We start from the raw sequence: 20580 nt of genomic DNA, 5'->3' as shown, positions 1-20580 counted from the left end.
GATCATCCATGGTTCACAGTATTGCACGATTCAATGAGTTCGGATGGCATGAGAAGAATGTGAATTTCCTGATCACTGGGACTATGCAAGAAAATCCTAGCACAGAATGCAGGCGCCATTCCCATCCCATCCTTATGCAGTGCAGAATCCAGGTAAACGCGTCAGAAAATATTGGTACCGAAAACAACCACCAGACAGCAAATCAATCAGATCTAGGATTGCATTCTCGATCCACTCTGTACTGTAGTAAAACAGCCTTTTGTGGTCAAAACCAATTGTAAACATGAGCTTTGCAATTATGGTAATTCTTTTTTGACTTGACGCAATATGATGAAAATTCCCTCATCTTTTTTATTGAGCAGAAAACATCACGTAGCTTTCTGGGAGCAGCAAATGACATTATTATTACTTTTTAAGCATTTTTTTATTATGGAGTACTACATGAAAAGGAAATACATGCAAAATACAAAAAACAACAATAACGAAATCAAGGTCATACATAAGTCAATTATAATCACAATAAGGCATGATTTCCAAAATACTACCTTGTTATAGTTTTCTTTCTGTAGAATTGAAAACCTCACAAAACAGTGATGCATAAATCTTATTACTTCTTGGTCCTGAATGTCTGGTCCATTGTGTATGATGTTTTTAAATGTAATCCTGCATGCTACTGAGTACCACTGAATACGTTTATGGCAGGCTTCCTAAGGTCTTGTGATTTTTTGATGAGATGTTGGACTCATGGTAATCTAGCAATACATTTTTGGCAAAACCTTGTAGAGTATATTCCATTGGTCAAGGTGTGTCATGGATGAGGATCTGGTAAGCTACACACCAAGTACTTTATAGGAGAGGAAATACATTTCACAGCAAAGACAATTAAAATTTCCAACCCTGGAACTTTACATTTAGTTTGGAGGAAACAGTATATCTGAGCCAGCACGTTTCCCCAATTTTCTACGTTTTTATTCAGTGTCGAGCTGGTGCCATGGGTGCAGGCCAGGTGAATGGTTACATCTTATCCTCCTCACCATCTAGAAGCAAAACCTCAATTGTGGGGGTAATGGGACATTTATGGTACTTTTCCATCTAATCACAGTTTTGGTTTAGCCATTCCTTTATCCAGTCATAGATATGGTCGGCTAGTGTTTCATCCAACCATAGAGATTATCTTGCCATTGTTTCATACAACCATAGATATGGTCTAACCACTCTCATACAATCACAAATATGGTCTAGCCACTGTTGCGCCAATTCATGGCTATTTTCTGGTCAATGTGTGATACATGCTTGGCTTTCAGGTTCACTCTCTAAACAGTGACGGATCTAAGTATGATTGGGATTCATCTGAAAATTAATGTTATGCTTTTTAGTCATGAAGGCCAGTGACTAGTGGCCACCAGAGGGTATTCTACCAGCCAAGCTACAAGACACTACTTTCTCGCACCTCAGATACTCACAAACAGGTATCACCCTATCTCAGCATTAACACCATATTATTTGTGGTATTTATTCTTATGGACCAAGTGTATCTATGGCAAAATGGCTTCCAAACATATAACATAAATAAATAAATAAATTGAAATACATTTTGGAATGCAATGGATCCGGTTCTGATTAAGCCACTGTCATTTTGGAGGGATTGCTGGTGTCTAAATTGAATATTGGCATTTTATCTAGGCCTCTGGATTTTCTGGCACAGGAGCATTCCGTGTTTCCTGCTGGATACCCTCACAGGTTACATACAGTGAGCTTAACAAACACACATAACATATCATGACATGACATAACATACAGTGGCCATTTTAAAGTTGCAACAATGCATTTCATTGTTATGTTCTCTTTTGTGTATGAGCTAACTGCCAAACTTTCCACAGTGTAAGGTCGCACAGAACTGTCTGTGCCTGGTGCTCCCAATGAAGGTAACCACTAGCACAAACTGAGGCCCTAAAGCTGAGCAGCTACAATTTTTAGAGCAACAATCAGGCACCAGACCAAGTTCTGTGAAGTACGACTTGTTTCCATAACTTCGAGGGAACATTTTCAGTTTGAGACGTTGTAGTTGTGACTGGATTTTTGAAACGTCTACAGTTCACGGGATTTTCAAGACCAGACTGTGCGGAGCATTTAATTTTTTTATAACAATGTTGGATATCTTGCTGTTCTTGTCAGGTCAATGACACAGAAAACACATTGCTGGATGACTGAAGAGGATTTAATATGTCTTGTGCAACATTTCCAGACTAGGAAAAGAGTTTTCAGTGCTATTTATTTGGCATTTATAATGTGCGCAAACATGAAACCTGCGTGGGATGCTATTTTATATGCACTAAAGTAACATTGAAACCCTACTTGGGCAAAAAGGTGTTTTCTGGACGTAATAAGAGATTATTGTATGTACAACAAATTCATTCGTACTCGCTAGTGCCTACTGCACTGGCCCCCTGGCTCCCAACTCATGTTACTACTGCAATTACCATTCGACAAAGTTCTAACGTTTGCCACCTTGACTCTACCCCTTGCCTAGGAGCCCTCCGCCTTGCCATACTGCCCCAAGCCAGACCACCGACACTCTATGTGAGGTGCCACTACCAATGGGAGGGGACAGTACACCAGATGAGGATTCCTCAATAATACAATACCCAAGGTCAGGTCTCACTAATTTAGCCTCACTATACCCTAGATGAGGTCTCCACGTCAATAGACACATCAGGTGAAGTCTCACTAATGGGTAAATACAATACCCCAAACCCAAACTCACTAAGGTACGGGCACAACACCACAGATGAGGTCACACTATTGGATGGACACAATGCCCCAGGTGAGTGTTTAATAATTTCCAACACAGTGCCCTGCATGAGGTCTCACTAGTCAGTAGAAGGAATACTACAGACGAGAAGTATTACTCGTGGGGATATAGTACCTCAAAGGAAGTCTCACTAGTGAAAGGACAAAACACACCAGATCAGGTCATACTGACTGATGGACCCCGGTGGGTGGACGAAAAATCACGAGTGATGTGTCATTCATTATCCTGTACAGAGGATACACCACATCCATTCTGCAAATGATGCATCTTTCTGTTCAAATCACTTCAAAGTCTTGCCTTGTTTATGGTGCACTATTTGAATCGCACGAGAGCCATAATTAAGGCTTTTACACCTGGGAGTTTGAAGCTTTTAAACCAAAATTCTTTGGAATGCATTTTCTTCCTGTCAAGATCTGACTGGAGTTCCACTGTAAGATGGTGAGTGCTGTGGAAGAGGCAGTGGCAGCATCAGGCACTCTTGCTCGACAAACATGCATCCACACTCAACTTGCTACTACTGGATACCCCTCTGATGCACGTGCCTGTCCCAAGGAGATATATCCTTCGCCCTCTGAAAGCGAGGTGTTACAAAAGGTCTCTTACATGTTGCGTGACTTTCACACCCATGGGCTTTTCCTGTAACGCGGGTACTGTCTGCCACATACACAGGGATCAGTCTTTGCTTGCGCCTTTGAATGATTGCGGCAGAAACCCTTCCTGCTGTTTGAGTGCCAATCATTGCCTGTTTATCAAGATACCTGTACTAACAACTTTGCCTGTTTGTTTCAACAATATGGTATGCTATTCCAGCACTGATTGTTGCTTGGTATCTTGGCCATGCCTGCTCCTTTGTAGATCTGCTGCTAAGTCATTGCCTGCTATTATTTGTTATAAACAACTTTATTGGCATGTTATTCAAGGATAAACAAGTCAGCAATATTCTTAGATGGCTGGAGCACATTGGCAACAATTATTAGAGACATTCGTTCACTGCTCTATTTTAGTACTAATCATTGCCCTTCTTGCTTGAAACATTTGGGGTTTTACTAACAAATTGTAGGGAATTACAAATTTTGCAGTTTCTGGAGGAAACTTTAAATATGGAGTAGAATCTACTAATTGAATTTCCTCCAACTGAAGGAGTGTGTTGTGGAGCAAATTTAGTCGGCGGATATTGATACTGTTCAGTACAGTTGTAGAAGACATCTGCTAAATATAGGCAGTTGTCCTGTATGCCTTATTTAGAGCGTACTGTCATGTATACATTGTAGGGCCTCCTAAGCATCCGTCTACTTCTGGCATCTTCTGGCATTCTGGCATCTCATTGTACCTGTACTAATGAGAGCCACCATCCTAACATTCCTCTGACTTTCCTTCACGCCTTGAAGACTTCGCCGTCTTTTCTGCTTCTTCCCACTAAGCTGCCTGTACCTGCATCTGAGTTTAACGCCACTTGCTCAGGGAAGTGTCAGCAGAGGAGCCACACTTAACCTGCTCCCTGATACTTTCTGCCTCCTCATCTTTGAAATTTTTGTTATGTTTTTGGGAACAATATATGTCCAATAACAGTTAACTAAAGGGTTGAGAGCATGCAAATATCAATACAGTGCTTCTCCATTGGTGGGGCGGGGGGGGGGGGCTGTTACTTAAAAGCCATTCCTATGTTACTGCTTTCTGTGAAGAGGATCGGTTGCAACCTGCAGAAGACAGGGATGAAGCAATAAAATGTAAAATTTAGAAAAAAACGACTTACAATGAGTGAATGTGTAGTGTGTACGAGTACAGGTGTCTTCACCAGCCTAAGGCTCTAAGCAGGCACAAGGACCAGAAAATACCTGTATGTGCACCCCCACACAATTATGAACACATGGATTTATTTCTAGGGTTTAGTCAGCCATAGGTTAGGCTTCGTTTATTTCATTGCCATTAGTATTCCAAAATGTTCAGAACTCAAATTCGATTATTGTAGAATTTCATGAGAAGATTAGGGAAGGCCAGAATGATTGACTCCAAACTCTCTACTTGGAATATCTGCAGCCAAACCCCTCAGAAAGGGGAATTACTGGGTGGTATTCCGCATGATCTTCCTGATTATGGAAGGTTGCATGTGACATGAACCGCCTGCTCTAAGACGTGTGCAGGGTGTAGGCGTCCAGAGGTGGATGACAAGGGGTACGGGTCAAGCATTATTGGTTAGAGAACGGGCATAGCCAGTGAAGATGGATCCGGACTGTAAAGCAGCCATTTCCGTTTGGGATTTAAATCAAGACAGTGAAACCAACCCTGCAGTTCCTGCACCCACAAAATCCAGGTACAGGGACACAGTACACCTTATAATTGTGCAGAAAGAAATTTAAAATCTGTGAAAAGCCAGGAGCATCCAGGGCGAGCGACGGCCGACAGGGCTGACTGCAGGCCCAGGGTGAGGGTTACACAAAAACCGTGAAAATTCAAGAGTACTCAAGGCGATCCGGGCCCAGTACCGCTGATCGTCACTGTCCAGGACTCTTTCTGCTGATTGCTTTTGGTGTTTCAAAGATTTTGGGTGTTTCCTCACCCCTGCGGCAGGCGTTGAAGTGACCCTCCCATAGAAACCTATGGACCTCCATGCACTTTGCTAGACTAGCGTCAACATTTTTGACGGTAGTGTAGCAAAGTGCCACAATAGCGTAAAAAATGTTGACACTATTGTGCGGACGACCGCCATGGTGCACCATATTATATATATGTTGCACCATGGTATTGTTAGGTGCCACTAAGGGGGCACAGAAAAAGGTTCGCATCAGAGCTGATGTGCCATTTAAAAAAAAATATGGGCCTAGGTTCCTTCTAAGCTTAATGGCTTGCCATCGTTCATCCTACCAAAGGTTTCAGGACTGGCCAAGCAATCCAGAATGCTTGGAGTGGGTGAATGAATGGGACATCTTGTAAAGCACATCGTAGGAAGCACACAACTGCATCAAAAAAGGGTGAAGAATGTAAAAGTTTGCACTCTTAGAAACATTTTACAAACGTAACAGCCAGGTCTTCATATCTTACTAAATAATTCCATATAACACTCTGTTGAGTGCCTCCAGTCTTCTGTAGGCGGTGAGTTTCTCTACGAAGGGTAGGAGGCTGTTTTCAACCCCTGTGCATGTGTTCAGGTGGCATATTTTTTCAGACAGAGGCAGACCATTAATAGGTCAGTGGAACAGAGGCCTTCTAGGTCCATGTGAAAACTTTGAGAACTGCTGACAGGTTGGGATCTCTGGAATCCTCGTAGGGAAGGAGACAGCCAAATGTTAAGTGCAATATATTAACATGCCTCAACTTTGTTCTTTTTTCAGCTACGCCATCTGTCAAGAACCCTCTGGATTTCGCTTAAGGCCAGTCCATTGCTGCACAACCACCTGTATGAAGACTGGTTATACATGAACATAAATTACAAACCAAATTCTTACCGGTAAGCTGCTACTTCCAAGCTGAGCCCTGTATTGGCCTGCATCAGTTCATGGTAGTCCTTAAGGCGGTCAGAGATGGTCAGGGCAAGCGTCTGCTTCTCATCCTCCAAGGACTCAATCAAGATCTAAAGATACACAATTCCTTTTAGGTGGGGCAGTTTCAATGTTACTGCTGCATTACATATCAAGATATGTGTTACGATGAAATCATGACATAACAGGTGTTAATAGGAGAACGTGTTTTCAAGATTAACAATCTTCAGGTCTATTCTCTCCCCTTTTCCTTTTTTTATGCCCGGTTATCACCAATCCCACTGTTAAAGTTGTGCGATAAATAAAATTGTACCCAGGCTCGTTGTTAAGTCACCACCATTTAAATTGTTCCTGGCAGTCTGAATGCGACTCTGGACATTTATGCCCAAGATGTTCTCCAAAATATCGCAAAAAGTTTCGAACAATAGCATTTTGCAAAAAGATAAGATAAAAGAGGGTGTCCTTGCAATTTTGTACTTGGTTAAGGTGGGATAAACATACAAGTAAGTCAACAAAAAAGTATAATGTAATAAGACTGACGAGCAACAACAGTTCCTGTTTTTTTTTAAATCAGAACTGACCGCAAAACACATCCCTCAATTCACTGCAACAATTTTTTTTTTAGACATGCTCAAAATGAGGCACTTCTCCTTTTAAAGTGTACTTAGTAGATAACTGGGCCGGTAGTCAGAAGACCTACTGAGACTTTTTCACAATTCAAAAATGTAACGTCTTGTGCGCCGTTTCTGGTTAAATACACTAATGTGTAACTTCTACACATGAAAAAATAGAATGGCATAAACCATGCATACAGATGCTCTGAGAGTCGCATACTCCCTATACAAGTGAAGTTAAAATATTACATCACCCTAAACTTCATTACGGATCAAACCGATGAAAAGTTATTATAAGAGATGAATCCAGGGTGCAATGTTGGACAAGGAGGTCCCGGGGGGGATCACGAAGGGGCTGTATCCCCCCCGGGAGGTTTGGGGAAGTGGAATGGCCCACGGGTGCCGTTGGGCGCCTTTTGGGCTATTTGTGAGCAGGTATTTATACCTGCCATTTTCTTGGGTCGCCACCATTTTGTTGGTGACGACGAAGTAGGCGGTGGGGAGGTTTTTTCGGTCTGGTCGCGGGTGGCGTTTAAAAAAAAAAAAGAAAAATAACGTTTCCTGGCAAGGAAACGACTATAGCGTTTAGTCAAGGGGTTTCAGTAAGTTTTGGCACTTACCAAGGTTTCCTGGCCTCATGGGGGTTCCGTTAGCCGACGCCAGGGTGCAGGAGGCACTTCGGCTGTTGAGGGAGGCGGGGCGCCTCGACCTCATCCAGGGCGAGTTGGGAGCCCGTCGCGACCCCCGCGGCGGGCATCCGGTGGTGTAGCGGCGGCGGTTTTGGCCTGCTCGGAGCCCCTAGGAGTGACCAGCCGCCAATTGGTGAGTGGAAGGGGTGGGGGGAGGTTGCGGGCGCGGGGAGAAGGGCGGCGCGCAGGTGCGCGGTCTTTTGGGGACCGCCGGGTAGTGGCCCGGGGTTCCCCGAAGCGTCGCAACGCCGCGGGGCGCGTACACCTCTCGGGTGAGGGCGCACCCGCGGCGCCCGTTAGTAGGTGTGGACGGGTCCTCTCGGGGAGAGGACCGTTTCTGGTGATGGCAGCGAGAACTGCTGCAGCTAAGGGCAGGACGGCCGCGTCGCGCGGGCGCGTGTCGGCGCTCAGGAGGCCTAGTGACGGGCAGGGGGGGGCCACAGGTGTGAGGACCGGGAGCGAGGTTTTGGGGCGGGCCCCCGCCCTTGGCCAGGAGCAGGTCATTCCTGTGTCAGGGAAGGCGGCAGCACGGGAAAAAGGAATGGCAGAAGAGGGGCAGGTAAGGTCGGTGGGGGGGATTGGGAGAAGGATGGGGCTGGGGAGCTTGGAATGGAGTGAAGGGAAGGGTGAGGAGAGGGAAGAGGTGAGGGAGGGGTGGGAGGGAGAGGAGCTAGAGGAGGTTTGGGGGGAGGGTGAAGGGGGATGGGGAGGGGGAAGAAGTTTGGGGAGTGGAGGAGGATGGTATTACGCTTCGCGTACTACCCCCTCGCCGTACGTATGGGAAAAGAGGCAGGGCATTTCAGGTTGAGCAGGATGGAGGGTCTGAGGCTACTGGGTGGGTTTGGAGTGGGGAACAGGTAGAGGAGGAAGGTCCAGAGGAGGTCAGAGACAGGGAGGCTGGCCAGGTTGTGGGAGTGGGGCGAGAGGAGTTCACCAGCGTTTCGGTTTTTCCGCGGCAGGGCAAGGAGGAGATGCGGCAGGACCTGGGCGGGTCTCGGGCGGCCCGAATACACCGGGAAGAAGCGAAGGCGGGGCCAAGCGCGGCCGGCCGGAGGTCAAACGTCGAAGGGAAGTATGGTGCGACCAAGGGGGTTCCTGCAGGCAGCGGTGGCGGATTGGGTGTTGCGCATTACGCCATGGGAGGCCTGCGGGAGCGACAACCTGGTGCGGAGGCTGCTGCAAGGGAGCAGCGGGTGACTGTAGGGGGGCGGGGACGGGGGGAGGGGCCTGGGGACTTTCATGAAATTTTAGACGAGGAGATGGACATGCTGGGTGAGCTGGACTATGACGAGGACAGTCTGGAGGAAGGCGAGCTAAGAGACGGGGAGGAGGGGGCGTGGTGGAAAGCGAGGGGGGAGTCTAACGATGTTTTTCAGTCGTTGCAGGGTCCGGTGCAGGAGCGGCGGTCGCAGGTCCCCCTGCGCAGGGGTATTCGCGAGAGGCAGCAGGTTTTGGTTCCAGGTAAGGAGCGAAGGGGGGTAGTTTCGGTAGCGGTGGAGGCGAAGGGGGGGAAGGGCAGGATCGGCTTTATAAAGGGGTATACGTAAGCGATATCGGGGTCGGGCCCGAACCAGAGATTGGAAAAGGGGAGCAGGCGGCTCAGGCTGAGGCGAAAGGGGAGCAGAAGTCGGGTGGGGGGTCAGAGAAGCGGGAAGGAGAGAAAGCTAAGAAACTGCCTTATATGGGGACAGCAAAGCCTTTGGGTGCTCACTTAATGCTGGTGACGAAGGAGAAAATTTGGAAGTGTGAGTACGTAGAAATCTTGAAGTTACTTCACAGGGAGATTAGAGCTAAGGAGGGTTCTAAAGAAGAGGAAAATGAGTTGGCAAAACGAGCCCAGGGTACCGGTTACGATCGAGAACTGGACGGCTGCCTTTCTAATTTATGCCAGTGTTTATTGTGAGCGCTTTCCAGAAAGGGCGGTGGCGCTTTTTAAGTACATGGATGTGATTCGGAAGGCTTACCTTAACTACGGTGGGTACGCATGGGTTCAGTACGACGAAGAGTTTCTTGCCCGATTGGCGGTGGACGAGGAGGTAAAGTGGGGAGAAATCGATGCGGACCTGTGGCAGCACACCATGGGGCCCGCAAAATTTGGTAAGACTGTGTATACAGCCAGCGGACTACCGATTACTTATCGGCAATTTCGGGACTGCCCCACTCAGGGTGGGGCAAGCGGTACGGCTAAGGGAGGGTACCCAGCTGGGACCTTGCCCTCAAAAACAGGAGCTTGTTGGGACTACAATAAAGGGTTATGTACCCGCGAATATTGTAAGTTTCGACATGAGTGCTCACGCTGCGCGGGACGACACGGGGTCGTGCATTGTAATGTCTCTGCTGCCCAAGGAGTCGGGGCAGCTACCCAGGGGCAACAAGTCAGCGGAGGGGCTACACAACAGATCGGTCGGTACAGGGGAGGACAAAGGCCATTGGGAAAAAGCTCGTACAGTTGACTTGGTCAAGTTGGTCCCATGGCTGCGACTCTATGATGACAGGGATGCGGCTGCGACATTGTACCACAGTTTTTCCGACGGGTTTTCTTTGGGTTATGAAGGGCCTCGGGAGCGACGTTGGGCGGAGAACTTGCGGTCAGTGCGGGGAAAGGAGGCCATTGTACAAGAAAAGCTATGGAAGGAATTGGATGAGGGACGCATGGAAGGTCCCTTTGGGGAATGGCCACTCGACAATCTTATGGTTTCGCCTATCGCCGTAGTGCCCAAGAAGGAGCTGGGTCAGTATCGGCTGCTACATCATTTATCTTGGCCTGAGGGTTCGTCCGTAAATGATTTCATACCGGTGGAGCGGACCAAGGTGTCCTATGCTTCGGTTGATGTGGCCATAGAGTTGATACAGGGTATCGGACCGGGAGCAGTTATGGCAAAAACTGACCTTAAGTCAGCTTTTCGGTTATTACCAGTCCATCCTGACGATTTCTGTTTGCTGGGAATTCAGTTTGGGGGCCAATGGTATGTGGACAAAGCGCTGCCGATGGGATGCTCCACATCATGCGCCCTGTTTGAGTGTTTCAGCACCTTCCTTCAATGGATTTTTGTGCGGGTGTCGGGGCACAGGGCTGTGACACATTACTTGGATGATTTTTTCTTCGTTGGGCCGCAAGACACGGACCTATGCGCGGTTGCGTTGTGGCGCTTTCAAGAGCTCATGGCGGACCTGGGTGTGTCCCTGGCCCCTGAGAAAACGGTTGGGCCCTGCGCGGCGCTAACCTTCTTGGGCATCGAATTGGACACTATGGGCCTGATTCTAACTTTGGAGGACGGTGTTAAACCGTCCCAAAAGTGGCGGATATACCACCTACCGTATTACGAGTTCCATAGGATATAATGGACTCGTAATACGGTAGGTGGTATATCCGCCACTTTTGGGACGGTTTAACACCGTCCTCCAAAGTTAGAATCAGGCCCTATATCCATGGTGGCGAGGCTACCCGTCGAAAAGAAAGAGGTCATGCTAAGAACCTTGATGGCAATTTTACGGTGTAAAAAGGCAACAGTGAGAGACATTCAAATTTTGCTGGGCCACCTCAACTTTGCGTGTCGGGTGGTTAGAGCCGGGCGGACTTTTTGTAGAAGGCTGGGTTTCGCTCTGGCAGGAGGTAAGCTCCCACGCCATCATGTGCGGTTGAGTGCGGGAGTAAAAGCGGATTTAAGGATGTGGGCGGTCTTTTTAGAGCACTTTAATGGCATTCCCTTGCAGTCTTGGTAGGTGGTGGACTGGGACGTTCAAATTTTCTCAGACGCAGCTGGGGGGTCGGGGTTTGGTTTGTACTGGGACGGTAAGTACTGTGCGGAGTCTTGGCCGGCGTCTTGGAAGGGGGGCGGACGCAGCATCGCGTTTTTAGAATTTTTTCCCCTGGTTGTGGCATCATGTGTCTGGGGGAGATTTTTGACCCATCGGAGGGTTCTTTTTCGAGTTGACAATTTAGCCGTCGTGCATATTGTGAACAAGCAGTCCGCGCGGGATGTGCAGGTGCTGCGACTGCTGCGCCTTTTTGTTCTACACTGCTTGCGACATGATATTCATTTTACCGCGCGACACGTGCGGGGGGTGAACAATGACATTGCGGATGCGTTGTCTCGTTCTCAGTGGGAGAGGTTCCATGGGCTGATTGCGGGCGAAGACTTATGCAGGACGTGGATGCCCGACGTGCTTTGGGCTGCGGGCGACACAGAATGCTTCAGCTGCTGCTAAATTCCCTGGCGCCATCTACTCAACGGGCGTATCTGCGGGCATGGCGAGAATTCACGAGGTTGGGAGCACGCCGTCGGATCAATGAGAGGGATAGAGTGGAAGACGTGGTATGCTTTATTTTGGACTTGGTCGAAAGACGTCAGTCCAGGGTCACCATTGCGGGTAAATTGGCAGGTATTGCTTTTATGGGCAAGTTGCTTTGGGGTTACCCACCTTCGGCTGGGGAGTTGGGTCAGCGCATTTTGGAAGGGTGGGAGCGGGAGGGGGGTAGGCAGGGGCTGAGGAGACAACCTTTAACGTTGTCATTATTGAAGGAGGTGACTGGGGTTTTGTCGGAGATTTGTTATGACGCATGGGAATGCCTTTTATTCCACACTTTGATGACATGGATGTTTTTCGGAGCTTTTCGAGTATCGGAGTTGTTGGGGGCCCATGGGTCTGGTGGGGTGCTATGGGACGACGTTTTGTTCAGGGGTGATCACCTGGTTTTACAGCTCGGGAGGACAAAAGCGGACCAGAGGGGTTTTGGGTCGAGGGTAATTTTGGCGTCTTATCAAGATCACGCGGTGTGTCCCTTCAGATGGGCACGGGAGTGGGGCGCGGTGTCTTATGAATCAGGGCAACCTGTTTTCCGACATTTTTCGAAGGAGGGGGTGACGAACTATCAGTTGCTTCGAGTGCTGCGCGCGGGTTTGAGAAGAGTAGGGCAGAGTGAGGGGCTTTTTGGCACCCATTCTTTTCGGATCGGGATGGCTACAGAGGCGGGGTGCAGAGGATGGTCGGATGCGCGTATAATGGCTTTAGGGCGATGGCAATCGGATGCGTACAAGCGCTACGTGCGGCAAGCGGGACCGGGTTTGGGCGGCGCGCATTAACAGGTTTTACTTTTGTTTTGCCACAGGTTCTGTCCCAGGTCCTGCAGTGCAGTCTCTCCAGATATGGGTTGTGGGCCATTCGTTCGTGAAGTGGGCACAGCGTCAAGCTCGGGCTACAGTTTTGGGTGACAATTTAGGGCTCGACAGGGACAGATATAGGGTGAGGTGGCAAGGAAAGGGGGGCATGCAGTGGGGTCAGTTATTAGGGACTTTGAAGGAGATGAAAGGCCAAGGGTTTTGTCCTGTTGTCTTGTTGCTACATGTAGGGGAAAATGACATGGTGAGGAGGATGGGGTTGGACTTAATTAAGGATATGAAGGGCGACTTGTTGCAGATACGGAGGTTTTGGCATGGTTGCCATATTGTGTGGACAGCTTTTGTGCCACGTAGGGTTTGGAGAGGGGCCAGGAAGCCGGCAGCGATTGAAAAGGCAAGACGGAAAGTAAATAAGGAAATGAAACTGTTTTGTATTTCGCAGGGCATCACGTGTATTGAACATAGTGATTTGAGATTTGAGGACAAGGAATTTTTTCGAGATGACGGTGTGCACCTGTCATTTATAGGCATGGAGCTATACCTTTTGCAACTAAAAGAGGTTTTGCGGTTGCTTTTCAGGGAGACTTAGGTGGGGGGCAGAAAAAGGCAGTGCGTGCCTTTTTCTGGTGGCGGGGGGTTGGGACGGATCAGGAATGTGACAACAGAGAAGGGAGACAGGGCCGACAACATACTCGTGGGTAAAAGGGAGTGAAGAACAGGACAAATAAGGACAGATAGGTCGACTTTAAGAATAGTTACGTGGACTTTCGTTGATGACAACAGGGTTTACAGTCAAAGGTTTACAGGACATGCGGTTTAAAATGGGGGGGAGGGGGTGGGATGTGTAGGGGTGGGGGTTAGAGGTTACAGGAAGTTTTATGTATAGTGAGGTTTTTAGTTTTGTGAGGCGTAAAGCCTAGGGTATGTAAATTGTGAGTGCACCTGTTTCCAATAAAGCGGCCTTTTTCACACAACAACAAGCCGGTGTGGTATTCTTCTTCCCCAAGGAGGTCCCGGGGGGATCACCGAAGGGGCTGTATCCCCCCCGGGAGGTTTGGGGAAGTGGAATGGCCCACGGGCGCCGTTGGGCGCCTTTTGGGCTATTTGTGAGCAGGTATTTATACCTGCCATTTTCTTGGGTCGCCACCATTTTGTTGGTGACGACGAAGTAGGCGGTGGGGAGGTTTTTTCGGTCTCCCTCCCACCCTCCCCAATTTGGGGCAGCAGTTTTTTAGTGAGGGTTTTTTTCTTTTAAGGGGTTTTTAGGTCGTTTAAGAGCATTGGTAGGCTGGGCTTGGTTGAAAACGGGTGCACAATTAAGGGGACGGTTGTAGTTGTAATTGTCGCTGAGGAACAGGTGCAGCGGGGGGTTGGGACGGATCAGGAATGTGACAACAGAGAAGGGAGACAGGGCCGACAACATACTCGTGGGAAAAAGGGAGTGAAGAACAGGACAAATAAGGACAGATAGGTCGACTTTAAGAATAGTTACGTGGACTTTCTTTGATGACAACAGGGTTTACAGTCAAAGGTTTACAGGACATGCGGTTTAAAATGGGGGGGAGGGGGTGGGATGGGTAGGGGTGGGGGTGAGAGGTTACAGGAAGTTTTATGTATAGTGAGGTTTTTAGTTTTGTGAGGCGTAAAGCCTAGGGTATGTAAATTGTGAGTGCACCTGTTTCCAATAAAGCGGCCTTTTTCACACAACAACAAGCCGGTGTGGTATCCTTCTTCCCCAAATACACTTTTCAAAGGTTAATCGGGCAGCTTTTAATGGCTGTGTTCACGCACTACAGAGATGACAAAGTTGCCAAAATGATGCTAACATCACCTACTGCGGCACTGGCGATACCCTTTTTGCTTGTAGCAGGAAATGACGGTCATACATACTTAAACATAATTAGGGCTTCCAGATCTGCATTTTGATTGATTTTTACAGATAAATACAGACAGAAACCATGTATTTACAGGCTGTATTGATTTTTAAATGTGGAAAATTACAGATAATTGAGCTTCTTGTGACCCCAGGCCAACAACTGAGCAGCTAGAGAGCATGGGGAGTTAAAAACAGAATGATATTTCCTTAAATCGAAGCACATGTTAAGAAAGATTTGTACATTATGCTAACATGTATCTGCAGGTGTGATGTTGTTGGTATATCTGGCTGCTTAATTTGCTGAAATGCAAAAGGTATCAAAGTATGAGTGCACGTTTAACGGTTGAATACATGTGGGCATATGCCACTTTACACTACATTTATTCTTAAAACATAAAATAAATATGGATAAATACCAACAGCCAAAAATATGGATAAATACAAATGGAATTATTACAAAATAAATATCAAAGAACAGGGAGCCTGAAGCATAATTCAAAATCTAACAGAAAGAAGTACTTCTTTTTAGTACTGAAAATATTGTGCGACACTTCATGGAAATTCATGTTTACATCACAAATACTTTTTTCAAAGCAGCACTAGTACTGTTTTCACATCTGCAGTTACATCAAGCGGGCAATCAGATACGTTTAGGTATTTTTAAAGTTCGCTATCTAAATCTTGAATGCCTCCTAGTCACATAAGTATATATGATAACAAGCATTTGCAATGCAATGGGTCTCGCATTTGCTCGAGTTAGAGCTATTAGCGATGTAAACTCCTAACTGGACTTTTCTTGTCACATAAATTGAAAATGAAAAGTAAAATGGTTTCACATTAGCGAGCATATTTAAAGCCCCACGGCATAAGCGCAACGGAGAGAAACAAAAGGAAAAAGAAGTTCGTTCGCAGTCAAAGGTATGGGTGAAAGTGCAATTAGCCATGTAACAGGGTCAATTTCCAAGGCAGTAACCAAACCGCTGAAGGAGGGACAAATGTAAAGCATTTACCTATGACAACAAAGGACTTTTGAAGGGCAAGCCCACAAACGAGTGAAAGTGATGGTTGTGAGGTGGGCGTGGTTAAAAACCCAAATATATAACAACATGTCACAAAAGCAGCGCTTGCATGCGTCTTTGCCCGACCTAAAAATGGAATGTAGAGTAGTGTTCTTTTGGGCTACTCTTAATAGTGGTGTTTCCCGGAGCTATATAGTGTGCACAGTTGGATGCAAAGAACAGAAAGTGCATAATTTTTATCACAAGACATGTGCACATTTAAGCTTTCTTTCTGCCTGGACACCATAGTAAATGTTTTACACAAAATATTCTTCTGAAAGGCATAGAAAGAACAGTTAATATAATGTGTTCCAGTGTTTTTTTTTCAAAACAAATACTAATCAGTGCTTAAATAGGATCTGCTTGATGTTTTATAAAAAACATACTCGGGCCCTCATTACGTGTTCGGCGGTATTTCGTCATGACAGCCGCGCTGGCGACCTCCTGACTGCCGCCTTATGAGCCACACATGGGAGACTGCCCAAATACGGTCGGATTTCAAAGACCACAAGGGTGACAGAGAGGCGGGCTAACCAACAGCACCGCGACAACCTCTTGACTCTGCCTGCCATATTATGTGACAAATCACTGCATGGCAGTCACTGCACGGTGGTGAACTATTGGCAGTTCGCATCGCCATACATCAACCAATGGGCTGCCGTCACTGCCAATGGGGGACTGCGGCCCATGACGACAGTTGCCAGCGGTGATGGTCAGGTTCCCGGCAGCCGTCACATGCCCCCTACCAGACGACCTCCTCAACATGGGCCGCTGTGTGGTCCAGACAGGTAGGTGGAATGACTGTAATGGGGAGGAAACTGGCGAAAAGTGTATGTTTGTGGTGTGTGTGTGTGTGTGTGTGTGCGGGCATGTGTATGAGTCTGCATGGGCGTGTTGTAGGTGTGGGAGTGCGTGTAGGTGCGACAGGAATGGTTTTCCCTGTCATCAGGTGCATTACAGCAAGGGTTTTCATAGCAGGGTGACCACCACGAAAACCCTGGCGGTAAACACCCTCGTAATACGGCCGGCAGTGTGAGGCATGCCGCTGGCCCAGACAAGGCCCCCGCCGGACGCAGCGGTCCACCTACACTGGAAAATTTATCAATTTGTGGTGTAATCCAGTGAAAGAAATTGAGTTGATTGAAGGGGGTGAAAGCAACAAGCACAGTCCTTGTCAGGGTCAACTCCAAACGCCACTAAATTAACCTGTGCTTAACCCACTGGTAGCATGGCACAAAAGCCATCAGGATTAACTTAGAGGCACTGTTAGGTATTCATGCAGCACACAAACAGTAACTATAGTATACATTTTAATAAATTCAATGACACCAAAATGACAAAAGTACAATCAGTAGAACTGGAGATATGCAATTTTTAAGGTTTAAGTAAAAATAGCTCCAAAATGCAAGAAGTGCTAATTGTAGGTATCTGGTCGCATTAGAATGAGCCAAAGCCACAGGTTCAGGCCGACAGCAATCGAGTCCGTTTCGGATACAGGGACTAGTTTAATTCTGATGAAAAAGTTACCTTCTCAAAGACTGGCATGTAAAGGTCAAAACCTTGGGATTTCACAGGAGGAGCTCAACTGATGCCAGCCAAGTGTCCAGGGCCTGGGTGGGGCACCTCTTGAGGATCAGGAACTCACTCCAACAGAGTCCAGAAGGTTTCAGGCAGGTCCATTTGCAGGTCCAAGAACCTTCAGTTACAGGTTCAGGCAGGGATGGTTGCAGTAAGTCAGTTGGGCAGGTATAGGGAGGCTTCTGGAGCTTGTTGTGACCCTGCAGCTCACAACCGGAGGGAAGTCAACTGACCCTTAGAGGCTTTCTGATAGTCCTGGGTTGAAGGAAATGGTCCTCTACCCTTCACTTCTTCAAGCAGCAAGGAAGGCCTAAAGCAGCAGCAGAAGGGCAGTCCTCTGAGCAACAAGACAGGCCTCACGCAGTCTTGTAATCCACTGGAGTACAAGGCACGTTTTCTGTAGTCTTCTGCAGGTCCAGGATTGTACAGAAGAGTGGGTACGAGTGCCAGTTTTGAAGTGGAGTTTTTGAACTTCTGGAGTTTTGGCCCCAAAGATGGTTCTGGAATTTCCTTCTTCCTTGTCCTGGCTTCAAGGACTTTGGGGTGACAAAAGGCTAATGTGAAGTTCTTTGTGAGTGTGCTGAGGCACATCCTTTGCAATATAAGTGGGTCGAGGAACAGCTCCATTCCTCCTTTTGTGTCAGGATGGCCATCTCCCAGCTCATCCAGGTCTTATTGCTCAGTGTTTGTGCCCAATACAGATTCTTGTTTGGGGGAGCAATATATAGACCCAGGCATCTGGAAACTCTTACAAGGCTTCAGAAAGTTTAGAGCAGAAAAATGCCAACTTTCTAAACGTGGCATTTTCAAAATCTAAACTCTGATTATACCATTCAAGAGGATTTTAAATGACAATCCGTTTGAGCCCAAATATTATACTTCCACCTGTTACCGATCAAAAGTTAGCACTTATTATATATATTAAGGTAACCCACGGTTATCCTATGGAACAGGGGGACATCACAGTAGTGAAAACTGAATTCGGGAGTTTTTAAATACCATTTCATTTACAACTAAAAGTACATGTCCAACTTTTTAAATACAATGCACCCCGCCTTGCGGACTATTTAGGACCTACCTTGGGAGTAACTTATATGTATTGAAAATTGGTATTTAGGTCACACATAGCACACAGGCTGCAATGGCAGGCCTCAGATTTTAAAAAATACTTTTAGTGTGTGAAACGTTGAGCGCTGCTGTCGTCTTCTAGTAGCATTTAATTTACAGGCCCTGCATACCCATATACAAGGCACTTACAAGTAAATTAAATGTACCAGTCAGGTGTAAGGTAATTGTGCCATGTTCTAGGGATAGATCATAAGCACTTTAGCATTGATTAGCAGTGGTACAGTGCACAGAGTCCTAAAATCCAACAAAAGCAGTTTCAGAAAACAGAAGGGGTCAAGGCAAAAAGTTTGGAGTGACCCCGTAGAGAGGACCAAATCCAACATACAGCATTAAAGTTAGATACAAGCAAAAGAGTGAACTGTTCATGCATTGCACAAAGTGAACTGAGCTGCCTCTCAGCACTTGGACTTTAGCCCAGTAACTATACAGACCCTACATATACCACCTCCCCCATGTTCACAGTGTAAACTTGCAATACAAAGCATGTCAAACTGCACACCTCCTAAGCCTATTATCAATTTCTGGTGTAATCAAGAGGTGCAGCATTATTGTCTAATACATGCAGGAGAGTGTACTTTTCAAGTAGTGCACATTGTGAGGTGACCTGCCACTCAGCACTTGGACTTTAACCCAGTAACTACCCAGGGCCTTTCCCATGATAAGAGGGTTAGCCCACTATACAGAGCTTGCCATATTGCACACTGCCTTGGGCCTATCATCAGTCTGTGGTGTAAGCAAGATGTGCAGCATATAAATAAAATAGAAGCAAGAGTGCATGTTTCAGGTAGCACATACTGTTAACTGAGTTGTCTCTACACTTTTTCCCACTGACTATAGCAGGCCAATATACTGCCTTTCGTAGGTTGAGAGGTGGGTCCACGATACCATGCAGCTCATGTCCCCTTACCCCTAATAATACAATTGTGCCCTGGGGATAGGCACTATGGGCCTAATGAGGCTTGGGGAGGAGGATGCACACCCTCTCCCCTTTATAATTGCATTAGGCCCTAGGGAGGATGGGGTACCAGGGGAGCTAATGAGGCTCAAAGATGGGGGCCAAGCGCCATCCCTTCCCTTTTTAATTGATTTTGTGCCTAGGGCCTATTGAGGCTTGGCAAGGGGGTAGTGCTGCACTGTTCCCTTAGTTATGGTACGCAGCTTCAGGGAATGAGGTCCCAGGGCCCTCATAAGGCTTGGGGTGGGGGGGCCACATGCTTTCCTCCCCAGTAATTAAATTATGTCCCCAGAAGATGAGGTCCTTGGGCCCATTTGGGCTTGGGGGACCATGTACCCAGTGCCTTAATGTAAAGTATTTGGCCTTATTGGATGGGGTTCCCAGGGCCTTTTAAGGCTCGGAGGCATGTGCTCTCCTTATCTATAATTACAGTTTGGCTCTCGGAGATGGGATCCCCACAGCCCAGAACCAAATGCCCCCTCAGCTACTGTAAATTTATTTGGCCCTGGCAGTTGGTTTCTCCAGGGTCTCTTGAAGCTCAGGGAAGGGGACCATGCCTCACCCTCCCCAAATAATATATTTGTTGACCTCGGAGGATGGGGTCCCCGAGCTTGATAGCGGCTTGGGTAATTGGGCTGCATGCACCCCCTACCCTTTTTAAAGACAACCTAGAAATTCACTGAAAAAAACAAAGGATACATTGATGTTATAGTTAGGTGTAATAAAAAGATCTGATTTGTTTTTAAAAAAACATAGAAATTCACTGAAAAGGCCAAATGCCAGTGCCAACATAACATTTTGAACTCAAAAAATGACAGAAATTCACCAGTTATAGTTAGCAGAGCTATCTATAACTTACGCCCCTGCCATGCCCTGCTGATGACCTCACATATTACATCACTCATGGCATGTTCTAAGACATCATTTATGACACCTCAAATGATATCATTGATTACATCACTGATTACATCATCTAATGAGTGTGTTAGTTTGTTTTTATAGCTTACATAGTGGTGGGTAAGTACCATATTTCCTCTCTACCTAATTTTATAAAGCATCTGTCCAGCTAATGGGTGAAAATGTTTACAAAATACATGTGCTCCTAATGCCTAATACATGAGTAGAGATTTTGAATGTGTTATACATCTTTGTATTGTGTCCAGTATGCTCAACACAAGTTTTTTGATTTTACAGAAAACTTTTCCAACAGTGCAAAGATTCTGGGTAGTACATATTAAGTATTGAAAGCAGCCTTGAGTATTTTGAGAGAATCG

The 20580-nt window shown here is 46.8% G+C and overlaps 1 protein-coding gene across 1 annotated transcript in view; it reads right to left on the bottom strand.

Annotated features, from left to right (window-relative positions):
* The window catches only part of SYNM (synemin), a 97457-nt gene that overhangs the window by 59949 nt on the left and 16928 nt on the right, over nt 1-20580 (bottom strand). Inside the window, exon 2 of the mRNA XM_069222769.1 lies at nt 6256-6380. Coding sequence (XP_069078870.1) covers nt 6256-6380 — 125 coding nt within the window. The remainder of the gene's footprint in view (nt 1-6255; nt 6381-20580) is intronic.

This window comes from Pleurodeles waltl, chromosome 3_1, assembly GCF_031143425.1.
Source record: "Pleurodeles waltl isolate 20211129_DDA chromosome 3_1, aPleWal1.hap1.20221129, whole genome shotgun sequence".
Lineage (NCBI taxonomy): Eukaryota > Metazoa > Chordata > Amphibia > Caudata > Salamandridae > Pleurodeles > Pleurodeles waltl.
This window is presented reverse-complemented; position numbering and strand designations above follow the sequence as displayed.